The sequence below is a fragment of the Falco punctatus genome, assembly GCF_963210335.1.
Source record: "Falco punctatus genome assembly, chromosome: 5".
Classification (NCBI taxonomy): domain Eukaryota; kingdom Metazoa; phylum Chordata; class Aves; order Falconiformes; family Falconidae; genus Falco; species Falco punctatus.
In genome coordinates this window covers 11,899,122-11,912,443 of record NC_137584.1, presented here as the reverse complement: position 1 = coordinate 11,912,443, position 13,322 = coordinate 11,899,122, and the positions used below count along the sequence as shown (strand labels likewise).

The window sequence follows — 13,322 nt, the reverse complement described above, 5'->3', positions numbered from 1 at the left end:
GGCATCATCTGTCTGCCTGAAAGCATCTCTGGGTGGTGAGCTTTTGGCTTGTACAGAACGGCTTCCAACACAATTCCACCACGTCCCTGCGCAGCCTGTTCCAGTGCTTGACTACCCTTCCGGCAAGGAAACTTTTCCTGATATCAAATCTAAACCTCCTCTGGTGTAACTCGAGGCCATTTCCTCTTGTCCTGTTGCTCCTTACTTGGGTGGAGAGACTGACACCCACCTGCCTGCAGCCTCCTTTCAGGTACTTGGAGAGTGGTAAGATCTCCCCTGAGCCTCCTTTTCTCCAGGCTGAAGCAGAATGGCTCGGAAAAGCTCAAGTGTATCTGCCCCTTCATGACTGTGGCCTATTTTCCTTTCAGTTTTGTTGGCTCAGATAATTACTTCAACCTTGTAAGTCTTAAGTTTAGCATAAGGAAGGCAGCTACCCTTTCTGTGGTGTAACTCGGGCTCCAGGTAAGGTGCTCTTGAAATTCTAGCCATGTGAATCCAAAGCAGCCCTGAATCCTGTACCTCTCTTGTCTATTCAAATCAGCAGTGCTTCTGATCAAAAAAGTTTTGTGCTTTCTCCACTGCATTATCTGTGCGTCGTGTTTGGTTTTGACGTACCTATGTCTGTAAAAATTCAGATACGGTTTTTACAGACTAGGAAGGAAGCCCTGTTGACACCTTCATCCTCTCACTGCTAAGCTGACTGTGCAATCTCAAAACTGCATTTCCTAGTTCATGTAAGCAGTCATTTGACAGGAAAAACCTTGCTTCCAGTAATGTGTCTTGAAAGGCAAGGCCCTTGCACCCTGCTACAAAAGCAAACACTTGTTCCTCAGCTTTCTCTGCTAAACTTACTTCTGTGCTACAAAGGCCTTGGTTCTGGTCTCAGGCACACCGGTGTAAAATGAAAGGGTGATTCCACTGAGCTGGGCTGTACTGGTGTCAAAGGAAGAGCAGGAGGAGCGGACTTTTGCTTTTCGTACTTTTAACAGTTTAACAATGCACAGCCGTGATCTAAAAGCTAGAAAGAGGGGAGAGAGTGAGTTAATTCCGGGGCAAACTGAAGTCAGAAGCGCATGAATGCATTGCTTTCCAGCAGATCTTTTGTAACAACTGCTGCCTATATTTCAGCGTCAAGTGGGTCTTTGGCCACCAGTGAGCTCCCTTGTTGAGACAGGGTGTCCTCTGTTCACGTGTGTGGGTTAATGATGTTCGTATTTGCTGGAATGGAAAACCTGGCACGTGCACAAGTGTGGGGACCGGCTGCTCCTCGGGTATATTGGGCTTGCTGCAACATCTGCTTGTTGAACAGCTCTTGTTCGAGAAGCCTTTTAACATGATAAACCATGGCTACAAGTAGTGCTATTAATTTTGTTAAGAAAACCCTGTGTGGAAAGGCTAAATAATCTGCTGTAAATTGGATGGGCAGGTAGGACGCAGGCATCATGCCGTCTGCTTTCTGACTCCACTGGGGATTTGTTACAAGGCCCAAAGTTTGGTTTTTACGTGAAGACAAAGTGAGCTTGGACCCTCCCAGGTCCTATGGTCTCGCTACGGCTGGCAGGATGTGAAGGGCAGGACCAGAGGCGCCTGCCTTTAGCACGGATGTCTGCTTGCTTCTGCTGGGCTCCGCAGTAGCGAGTCGCGCTTTGTCCTGCTGGAGCCCTAGCTGTGACCAGGGAAGCAGGGAGGGTAGGACGCGAGGTGAGAGGTTGGCCAAACTCACTGCACGTACCAAGGGTCTTTGTGTTCTCTGTTTCAGTGTGTCTTCCCCCCACTCCCCGCCCCAAAGAACGCAGATCTGGTGATCAGCAATTTTCCCTAAGCCAAATTTCCTCAGATCCCCACCATTCTATCTTGTACCAGATTTTCAGGACAACTGTTGTCTTCCTTTCCTGTTCTAATTTTCACTTTATATGGTATGTGGACTGTGCAGTTTCTTTATCTTTTCTTTATTTCTGCCTGTAAGATGAGAGCAAAATAAAAACGGGAAGACGCTTGAGGCTAGGAGACACGAAAAGCTGTCACTGCCCAATCTTTGATGGTCTCAGTGCTGCTGGAGTGTTTGCAGTGATGCAGCAGTGGCTGTGCTAAATGTTTCGCCTTAGTCCCTGCTTCACCGGACCCTGCAAGCACGGCCTGTGCCTCGCAGTTGAGCATCGCTCTTGCACTCTGGTAAGTAACGATCTTCACTTGCAGTCATTTTTCAGACGCTCAGGGGTTTGTCAGCTTTGCCTACTCCTCCCAGGTTGTGCTCCTCCGCCCAGTGACAAGTATCTCAAGAGCCCATTTAGTGGCTGCAGGAGGAATCTGCTGTCCCCCAGGAGCTGCTCCCTGTGCTTCCCCAAAAACCATGGCCCCTGCTGCTCAGAGTCCTTCCAGGTGTTTGTTTCCATTTCTTGCTGTGGCTTCGTGGGGCTAGTGAGAAATGAAATGTGTCTTTCCCCACTTGTGCTGAACGCTGGTGGTGAGCAGAGCATTCAGCTGGAGGATGGAAGACTTCCTCTGCGATTGCTATTACAGAGAGGGCAGAGAAAAAGGGGTTGGTTCTTGATCTGTTGTCATAGCGACAGGGATGCTTTAGGGAAACAAAATTATGCTTTTGTGTCCTTTCCGAACCAATGTGTAGGCTTAACCCTGCATGTGTAACTCTGAGGGAGGAGACAGATGTGGATTCCCACCAGAAGCTCTCTACCTCCGTGGTTGCCACCGTGTAGCCACCACACATGGTGCCTGGGCCTTGACCTCTGTGCCAGGCAGCGCAGTAGTGGCAAATCTTCTCGCCTGAAAGCTGGAGGCTACAACTTCTTCACCTCTTTGCAGACTTAAGTCTAGATACCTTGGCAGCCTGTGACGTCTCCTTGAGGTGCTCAGCTGTGAATCACGGGCTCAGACGTGTCCTCACCTTCCCCATCTGTGTCCCTGCAGAGCTGGTGCCTCCCTGCTGCGGGAGCGGGTCTGCAGGGCTGCCCCCAGCCCCAGCGGGCTGCCAACGGCTCCCCGGGGGGAGCATTCCTTGGCACAGGTGGGTGCTGCCGCGGGGATGGGAGGTGGGTGAAGCGAAGGGAGAAGGCGCTCACGTCTAGCATCAGCTGCGGTTCCCAGCACAAGCCCCAAGAGGCCGGTCGGGCACCACTGGGGACCTGGGGACGGATAAGCACACGCTGTTCTTGTTCCAAGCGATTTAGCACTTGATGTGGTTAACTGAAGGGCAGGCACGGAGCCAGGTGGGAAATGAGCTCCCTCCGCGCCTTACAGGGCAGCAAGGAGAGAGGGGAGCTCACAACAAGCTTGTGACTTGGTCTCGGTCGCAATTTTACATGGCTTAACTTGAAAATTGCTAGGTGTGGCCAGGTGGAGCCTTGTGTCAGAAGAACACAAGTGGAGTGGCTTTGAAGTGGCAAGTGGAAAGGCTGCTGTGGCTGGTACCGCTGGGCTGGCTGCTTCAGGGAGGTTTTTGTCCTTGTCCCATGGCACCTCGCGGGACTTCGGCCAGGTGGCCGTGGGCTGGTGCGGTGCCGCTGCCCTGGTGCGGGGCCAAGGGAGCAGCCATGGCAGAGCAGAGCTCTTGCTCAGGGTTGCTCTTCCCTTTCCCTGGTCCCTCTGCGCATCCCTTCCTTCCCCAAAGAATTAGGGTGCTGCCACCCATAAAAGCACTCTAGCAGCAGACTACGTAACATTAGTTATTACTACTAGAAATAAGTCAAGTAGGAGCAGACCTATAATTACACTTAATCTATTTTTTTTTTCTTTCCCCTCTGGGAAAGGCTATTTAAGGGCTTGTTTAACACTAAGATAGCACTTACCACCAAACAAGCCGACATCTCTTTCTTCAAAATACCCATGTCCTGTTAGCAGAACCATAGTCCAGCTTATAAAATTATTTAATAAATATTTAATAATGATAGCTAAATATATAATACATTATATTATTAACTAAATAATTATATATTATTCATTACTAAATATTTAGTCATTTGGGAGGCTTTTACTCTATTTACTAAGGAATTAGCTTAGAATCCAGCTTCAAAATGAACTGCAGGTTTTTATGTCTGGCAACTTTAATAATAAAAAATAAGAGAAAGGCACCTTATTTTTATATATGTGTGTATATATATGTTATATATACATTTGTGTGTGTATATATACACACACACCCCTTATATCAAAGAAAAAAAATGGGAATTTTGCTTAAGATGTGCCCAGGTGACTGCAGGTAAGCAGAATCTGAAACTTTCTTTTAAATTTCAGCCCTCCCTGCAGTGAAACCCCTCCGGCGGGGGAGGTTTGTTCTGCCTTTCCATCAGTGTGGGTTTGGGGCTGGCTGCCTCCCCAGCCGGCCGCTACGCTGAGCCCTGCGGAACTGGCACCTGGGGGGGGGAAACGGGCTCTGCTGTGGATCTTCCCTTTTGTGTTGAAAAATCCAGATTTTACTGGGCTGAAAGGGAAAAAGAGACTGTGACTGCTGCTGGCAGGGCCCCGAGTTAGGGGTGAGCTGGCTCTGGGTATTTCCAGTGACTATGTAATATGAAAAAGAGGCATGTTAAACCCACGGACTCGTGCGTGTGCTGGGCCTGAGCTGGTAGATGCTCTTGCAGGACGACCAGGTTACTGGGCTGATGCGCTTGGAAGAGCCAGGAGCACGCCCCAGCCAGGCACACCAGCGCAGCCAGGGCAAACCTACCGCCACAGCACCCTTGAAAGCACGCGTTTGGCCCACGGGGGGAGTTCCACTGGTGAAAGGTTAGTTACCTTCAGGGGTGGGTTGGTGGGTTTGTTTAAAAAGAAGACATAAACAAAACCTGCAGAAGAAATCCAGGCTGTTAAGCATGGGCACAGCTCCCTGGCAGCCACCTTGCGCACCCCACTGCTGCCCCACTGTCCCCCCGCGACCACCCACAGGGGCATTGCACAGCCATTTATCTCCACCTCTCCTCAGTCCTTCACCCAGCTGCTTTCAAGGAAAATACGCTCAACTGTCACCTTGTCAGTGCGGAGAAGCTAGCAGATTTGAATTCTGTTGTGCCAAGAACTGAAACATAAAAAATTAAAGAATTATTGATAGCCAGAGAAAGTAACCTCATCTAAAAAAACCACGGTAGCAGGATGCTGCTGGGGCAGCAGGGAACTCGTGGCCCCTCCACTAGGCACTACATAAGCATTTAACTAATGTAAATCAAAACCAGGCGAGTTGGGTGCGAGACCCAGACTTAATTTATGCTGTCCTTAAATGGGCATCGAGTTGTTTAGCGCCCACGAGGACAAGGTTTAATTTGTTTCTACCAAATCTACAATTTAAAGCATGCATTTGCATTTAGAGAAACGAACAGTCGTTTGTCAGTTTGTCAATACCTTGCGAAATACATTGAGCCAGCTGCAATCAGAATGCGAATTAAGTCTTTTATCTGTGGTTCCTGTAAAATTGACTATTGCGGTTACTCGCCTTCCACAAGCTGGGCTGAGATGCCACTAAAACGCCCGAGCGGAGCCATTTCTATTCCAGCCTAGGACATTCACCCGGGGAAACAAAAGCCAGCGGTTACTTGGCTCCAGCTGCTGTGACTGTGCTGCTCCACTCCCCCACACAGACACGGCTTCGTTGTAGCTGTCCCCAAATACCTCGTCAAATACATTTTTGGAGTAATTCCGCGTACTAAAAGCCCTCCTGACTCCCGAAGTGTGCATCACCAACTAGAAAGGAAATCAGGTTTCAATTTTCCAGCTCCCCACTGCTACCTTCAGCAATAAAACTCAAAATAATTCAATTTCATATTCTAGCCAGTTTTCTGCCTTCGTAGCTAGCTGCATCACCATGGCGGTATGCTTTCAGACTTCTGTATAAACAGCGCCAGCACTGCAGGACAGGATGGAAAGCGTAAAGGACAGCTGTAAAAGTTGCTTAAGCAAATAAGCAGTCAGAAGACAAATACAGTTCTCAACTATTAACATTTATTAAAAGTTTGACCAAAGTAGTTTTATTCCCAAATTTTGTTTACAAAAGTCTAACAATTTCCCCAGGTAGTCAAAGATTAATAGAACTGAGATGGCATCGCATTAGTGCATAGAAGCAAACAAGTTTTAAAAAAAAAAAAAATCAGAATGTGTAAAATTGAGGTTTTAAATACTTGAAAGAAATTGCTAATATTGCAGGCAGAGTGTTCACGAGCATCCATTTGTTTTTAATGTGCACAACAAAGTTGTTAGCTGCAATCCCGTTCTCCAGGCTTTAGCTTTTGGGTTTATTTGTGGGTTTTTTTCCCTTCCCACAGGGGCAGAACCACTCCCTCTGCCCCAAACCAGAAAGCAGACTCCTGCGCCTGATCAGCTGGGCCATTTTAACATGGATCGTCCTCCCAGCAGCTTTTGCAACTATTCTGATCAGAAGAAAATGGCCTCTCGAAATAACTTTGCTTAGCTTCAGCCTTCAGCTGGTGCCCTCCCTTCAGCTTCCGCTGGTTACAATCAGACACTGGAACACCCGGCACTGTATTTCACACCTTATTTTGCCTTAAGGCTTCAGTTTGAATCAGCTGCTTATTACACGCTAGTTTCCAAACTGTAGTAGAGCAACTACACCCAGCTAAAGACGCTGTGCGAAGAGCAGAGGAACTGCAGGCTGGACGTTGCATACCCAGGCAGCGGCCAGCCAAACCAAACATCCTGCACCTACACAGGAATGCATACGAAATGCAACTCACGCATTTCAGCACAGACGCAGCTTCTGCCAAAGCCATTTCTTTCCCCTCCAACCAGAACTTTGCACTTTGCTGAACGAATTTGGCTAAAGTCTCTTGGAAAAAGTCAACCGTTTAACTGAAACGTGTGCAAAGATTTGGCAAGATACTTTCGCTTTATTATGACAATGGTTACATCTGCCTCAAGTTTAGTTACGTACTTCCTGTTGCCTTGGGGATACCAACAAGCCTTTAGAAGGAGGATTTAACAATAAAGATGGGATTCGTTCACTCAATTCCAGACTGAAGTGCTCTGCTCTAGCCCTTGCTTCTGCTGTACTCAGTTCATCTGTACCTTCGCACGTGGTGTACATTGCTCCCAGGTTTTACTGTAGTTAAGACACAGAAGGTGAGCAAAAAGGAGAAAACATCCAACCAAAGCAAACAAAGAGCATGAAAGTATTAATAGCAGTTCAGGATTATCCAAGCATATCCAAGCAGTACAGATATGTTACGAGTTCCTGCAGAGCAAGCACATAGCTGAAGAAGGAAAGGAAAACAAACGAGAATATAGCCGTTACAGACAGAACAAACATACTGGTGTCGTGAAACAATCCTTCAGATACCAAATTCTTTTTGAACTCATGTGGGGATGCTGTGGGGAAACCGTGTTAAAGGTTAGCAACACAGCTGCACCATTATGCAAGTCAGATCTGATTATCCATTAACTGCTCGTCTCCATTTACCAATTCAGACACTTACTCTGGAACCCCCATTTATTACAGCTGTTGTTTTTTGAAGAGCCTGGTAAGCATTTTACTCTATCCAGTAACGAATAGTAACCTTCTGGACCAGCTGCCCAAGCCCACTTCAATTGACTGATCCCACTGCCCAACCCCCTTGTCACGGCGATGGCAAACAGCAGTCCTGCCCTGCCCTTCGGTGCTGGCCCTGCAGCGCACCCCTCACCCCCCCCTCACACCGCCCTGCGGAATGCCCCGCTAACACTCCCCACGCCATCCTGCTGGAAGTCAGTGGCAGTACCTGCTGGTTTTCCTCCGCGCTTTGTTCTTGAAACAAAAACCGAGCAGGGCGCTGTAACAGTGGGTCATTCAGAGACTGCCTGCCAAGCATCACAGCATCCTGAACAAAACTTATTCTTGAAACATAGCTATTCAATGTCTTACTATATATTAGAAAACATTTAGATGCAAGTGTTTCATCTTGGAAGATCTACATGACAGTTCATCAGTTCCCCAGGAAAAACAGCAATGTTTCTGGCTGGCAATTAGAAAAATCCCTGTGCAAGACTTACAGGAAACTCAACATCTGAATAAGGTTTTTTCTAGGTTCAATGTTTTTTCTCACACCGTTTCTACTTCCCAATATCAAGTTTTCTTGGTTTACCTCAGTGCCTCACAGAATGCACTAAAATACTGAACCGGTTACTGGTATTTGTGCTATCCAGTCTAGAAACCATCTTCAAAAGAAAAAAGCACCACAGAATTTTAAGGCTTAGATCAGTTAAAACTAAACCTGCAGCTGAATTTTACTCTACTCTTCAGAAAAAACTAATTTGGCTTTGCAACATCTGAACATACTCAAGTTAACATTTGTCCTTTCTGATCCCACCAGGGCTCTATGTAGTTTTTTTCTATGAACTTTTACCATTAACCCAAAGAACACAGAGACGTAGCATTGAACTTCTGCTTTAATGGTCTCAAATTCTGTGACAGATTTTTGGTCAAGTTTCCATTTTTAAAAAATTTATCAATTTTAAAGACTAATAACTTAAACTGCCACGAAACAAATGGTCCGCAAACATTCCTTTCCTTCTGAAGCTTTTACGATGCATTGTAATCATTAACCAGTCTTTTACTATTAAACTTAAATGGCCAATTGAGATGAACAGTTCTGAGACTGTTCTTCCACCACTGATTAAGACTGAGGTGGCAGCTGATGTACAGAATTTTCATTTAGCCTTCTGGGCCTTCTGGGCCGACTTTGTGACCTTGCCAGCTCCACCAGCCTTCTTGTCAACTGCTTTGATGACACCAACAGCAACCGTCTGTCTCATGTCACGCACAGCAAAACGACCTGAAAGCAAAAACATGTTTTATGACTTTTGTCTAGGGCTACATTCCCACAGCCTTATCCGCACAGCGGCAACACGCAGCTTCCGGTAGTGGGCAAGTGCCACGCTGCTCTAGGACAGTAACCTGCATGAGACTGGGACAGAAGAGACAATTATCTGGAGCGCGCCCCTGTCCCGCTGAAGTTTTGGTTCCACTTTCAAGTTCCTACGGGAAGTCAAAGCTTTTACCGTTTTACAGAACACACCAAGTCCCAAAACCAGAAACCAAGGTGCACCTTTTCCAGACATCAGTATTAACACATGTTATGAGCTGCCTTACCGAGAGGAGGATAATCAGAGAAGCTCTCAACACACATGGGTTTGCCAGGGATCATATCAACGATGGCAGCATCTCCAGATTTCAGGAATTTGGGGCCATCCTCCAGCTTCTTGCCAGAACGACGATCGATCTTCTCTTTGAGCTCAGCGAATTTGCATGCAATGTGAGCAGTATGGCAATCCAGCACAGGGGCATAACCAGCGCTGATCTGGCCAGGGTGGTTCAGGATAATAACCTATAAACCCAAGAAAGCTCTGTTAACGCCAGGGTAATTTTGAACACTGATGTGGTCTTACAAAGCCGGGGCTTTTTCATGTAATTGCTTAAAGCAAATTGTGTATCAGAACACAAGCCTACGTCACTTTATAGCTTAGTCTACCAGTGAGAAAGAACAAGACTAGTACTTCACGATCCAGAGATACATGTCAAACGCCTTCAACAGCTGCAAAAATTACCTGTGCAGTGAAGCCAGCAGCTTCCATGGGAGGATCATTCTTGCTGTCACCAGCAACATTGCCACGGCGAACATCTTTCACAGACACGTTCTTAACATTGAAGCCAACGTTATCACCAGGCAGAGCTTCGCTCAGGGCTTCGTGGTGCATCTCAACAGATTTTACTTCAGTTGTAACGTTGACAGGGGCAAACGTAACCACCATGCCTGGCTTCAGGACACCTGTCTCCACACGGCCAACTGGTACAGTACCAATGCCTGCAAACGGAGCAACATTAGCAGTTCAGCTCAGTGAATATATGCTCTTACAGGAAAAAAAAAACACTTGAAACAAATACTCCACACATTTTCCACTTGAAAACAACAGCTGAGGCAAACAACTGCATTTCTGTCCAAATACATGACCCACTGCACACACGACCCATTGCTGGCAACTGAGAAGCAATGAAGAGAACACATACCACCAATTTTGTAGACATCCTGAAGAGGCAGACGCAGAGGTTTGTCAGTTGGACGAGTTGGTGGCAGGATACAATCCAAAGCTTCAAGGAGGGTGGTTCCACTAGCATTGCCATCCTTTCGGGTAACCTTCCATCCCTTGAACCAGGGCATCTGTAACAAAAACAAGCCCAGGCATTAAACCATCTGCCGATTTTAATGGCACAAGGCTAGAAAAGAGCAAGTGGTTTAGCTTAGCATTATCTCCGCATACTACTGCAGAGTAAGAATTTGTTAAGCACTGGGACGTCATTTGACCTTGACACTTCCAAACATTACTATTAAAAAAATGTGCATTTTACAATTGCATCATTTTATCTCTGCAATTCTAGTTTCGTTTCTTAATATAAACAAATGCCAAACCTACATTAGAGCTAGGCTCCAACATGTTGTCTCCGTTCCAACCAGAAATTGGCACAAAAGCTACAGTGTCTGGGTTGTAGCCAATTTTCTTGATGTAAGTGCTGACTTCTTTGACAATCTCTTCATATCTCTTCTGGCTGTAAGGTGGCTCAGTGGAATCCATCTTGTTGACACCAACAATCAGCTGTTTTACACCCAGGGTGTAGGCCAGAAGGGCGTGCTCACGGGTCTGACCGTTCTTGGAAATACCAGCCTCGAACTCACCAACACCAGCAGCAACAATCAGGACAGCACAATCAGCCTTTGGAAAGAAACAAAAAACCCCTCGTTATAGAATGCCTGCACATGTATCAAGGTATTGCACGAAGCCCCACAACCACCCACCCACCCGCCTGAACTCCCAAAACCCTTACTTTTATTTCCATACCTGAGAAGTTCCCGTAATCATATTCTTAATGAAGTCTCTGTGTCCAGGAGCATCAATGATGGTGACGTAGTATTTGCTTGTTTCGAATTTCCACAGGGAAATATCAATAGTAATACCACGCTCACGTTCAGCTTTCAGCTTGTCCAAGACCCAGGCGTATTTGAAGGAACCTTTGCCCATCTGTGGGGAAAAAAAAAAAAAATCTTTTCCTCACCCTCTTTTCTTAAAAACCATGTATATTTGCATTTACTTCAGAAAGACCAGACCACACTCAGCCAAGGAGCAAAATCTAAGAATAGTAAGTGGTTTAATACTGACAAATGCTGCTGCTTTTAAAACAAGCAACAAGATACACTTGGCACTACTAGTGAGAGATGCCAACCGTTTTGTTATTTAACCTGTTGACAGTTTAGCCTTCCTGACAACTTGTTAATTGCACTAACACATCTTTATGATAGATCTCTTTGAGCCTAAGCCCTACTATCAAATGTCCTCTACACATTTAAGTTCTCTTACTAATGCAATCCCTGTGATAACGCTTTAACCGCCACTCAGCCCAATGTCTGCTATGTTTTGTTCTGTGATGCACTTAAGACCTATGTAATTACAGAGAAAAAAGTATGAACTGTAAGACTTTCTACAGATTCAAACACCAAAATCCATGCTTTCCTCACTTTTGTAAGTAAACCTTATCAGAGCAACTTCTTTAATCTTATTCTCAACTACACGCATATGCAAAGACTGAAGCTAGAAACCGCATTTACATTTTGACTCCAGGTGTAATTACGCAGATGTAGCTTTAAACTTCTTTTCTTTTCCCTTATTTTACACTCCCAGTTTGAGACACGCTTCAGCATTTGTCCAACTACTGGACAACTGCAATCTAACCGCTGCCCCGCGGCCGCAGCACACTTGCGCACTCGTTCAGCTACCCGGGCAGCTGCAACCAAACCGCCTCCCTGTGGCCGCAAACCAGTTTGCGACTGAAGTTTTGCAACTAAACCCCTGTTAGTTCCCACACCCTGAAAGCTTGTGGGACGTCACAGGCCCACCGACCTCAGCAGCTTCCTTCTCGAACTTCTCGATGGTCCTCTTGTCGATGCCCCCGCATTTGTAGATGAGGTGGCCGGTGGTGGTGGACTTGCCAGAATCGACGTGGCCGATGACGACGATGTTGATGTGGGTCTTCTCCTTTCCCATTTCGGATGTTGGTCAAGTTGGTTTTTTCGGCAAAAGAGAATCGACACCTGCAAGTTCCCCACAGAAACACCGGTTACGCCTCAGTGCGAGCGCGCTCCAAAGCGCCGCGGGCGGGAACCCGGCCGGGGGGGGGGGTCAGGGGCGGCCCGGGGAGGCCCGGCCGGGATGGAGGCCGCGGCCCCGCCCCGCCGGGGGAGGGGAGGGGCGGAGCAGGCGGGCGCCGGCCGGGGGGGCCCTGCGGAGCGCCCCTCGCGTCGCCCCCTCCCCGCGCCGCCGCCGGGCTCGAGTTACCCCGCGGCCGGGAGCGGGGCGGCGGCGCGGCGGGCCCGGTGTGGCTGGCGGGCAGCGCGGAGGGCGGGGCCGGCCCGCTCCTTTGTGTGACTCACCCCGCCCGGGCCGCCGCGTCCTCCATTTTGTGGAGCTCGCGGCGGGCAGGAAAGGCGAGCGGCCATTTTTTCACTCCTGCGCCCTCCCCCCCCCCGGCCCCCACAGCGCCCGACGGGCCCCGCCGCCGCCCGCCACGCGTCCCGGCGCGACGGCCCCGCCGCCGCCCGCGCGGCCGAGGGAAGGTGGCCGGGCGCCTCGAACTGCAGCCGTCACGCCGCTCCCCAGCCCGGGGGGGATCCGAGGAAAGCGACGCGTCGCCATCTCCCCGGCATGCGGCCCCCCACGCCCGCCTCGCTCCGCTCCCCCCCCACCCCCCAGCGCACCCCTCCGCGCTGGCAGCCACGCCCGGGCCCGGTGCCCGCCGGGTCCCCTGGACACGCGGGCCACGGCCCAGCCCTGCCCCTCCCCGGCCCGGCCTGCCCCGCGCGGACGCGCCTCACCTGCGCGGCGCCGGCAAACCCGTAGCGAAAAAGACCGACGGCGTGAGCGCCGCTCCTTATATACCCTGCCCGGGGGCGGGGCCTAGCGGACACGTCACCACTCCCGGCGGCCCCGCGGCCCCGCCCCCGCGCGGGCAAAGGGCGACCCCCGCCCCCGGGCTGCCGCGCCCCGGCCGGGCCGGCCGTGTGCCGGGGAGCGGAGCGCAGCGAGGTGGGGCCGGTCCCTTCCAGCGCCGGGACGTAAAGCGGCCGAGGCGGCCCGATGGGAGCCGGCAGCCCTCCCCGAGGGGTAGCGGGACCGCGCAGCGGCAGCCCCAGCGCTCGGCCGGGGCCAGGCCCGCACCACAGCCCGCGGCCTGGGGCGAAGGCGCGTCTCACGTCGCATCGCGGCCCGGCCCTGGGGGAGGCGGCCGCTGAGGGAAGGCCCCGGGCCGCCGCGTTCTGTTTGTTACTGGGGACACAAAATGA

At 49.6% G+C, this 13,322-nt stretch overlaps 1 protein-coding gene across 1 annotated transcript; it reads right to left on the bottom strand.

The window, feature by feature from the left end:
- Nucleotides 1-8,364: 8,364 nt before the first annotated feature.
- On the bottom strand, nt 8,365-13,007 carry EEF1A1 (eukaryotic translation elongation factor 1 alpha 1). The gene is made up of 8 exons (XM_080388778.1): nt 12,855-13,007; nt 11,884-12,074; nt 10,828-11,007; nt 10,405-10,701; nt 10,001-10,151; nt 9,541-9,797; nt 9,086-9,320; nt 8,365-8,768 (listed from the first exon to the last, which is right to left on the bottom strand). Exons 2-8 carry the CDS (start codon nt 12,025-12,027, stop codon nt 8,644-8,646), a joined length of 1,389 nt encoding a protein of 462 aa, XP_080244904.1. The 5' UTR covers nt 12,028-12,074; nt 12,855-13,007; the 3' UTR covers nt 8,365-8,643.
- Between the last annotated feature and the right edge of the window lie 315 nt (nt 13,008-13,322).

Excerpts from the sequence above, each read along its gene's own strand:
- EEF1A1 (XM_080388778.1), bottom strand. The coding sequence starts at position 12,027 with ATGGGAAAGGAGAAGACCCACATCAACATCGTCGTCATCGGCCACGTC. Across the intron at positions 11,008-11,883 it reads TCGAGAAGGAAGCTGCTGAG|ATGGGCAAAGGTTCCTTCAA; the intron begins GTCGGTGGGCCT and ends TTTTCCCCACAG. Across the intron at positions 10,152-10,404 it reads TGTTGGAGCCTAGCTCTAAT|ATGCCCTGGTTCAAGGGATG; the intron begins GTAGGTTTGGCA and ends TTTTTGTTACAG.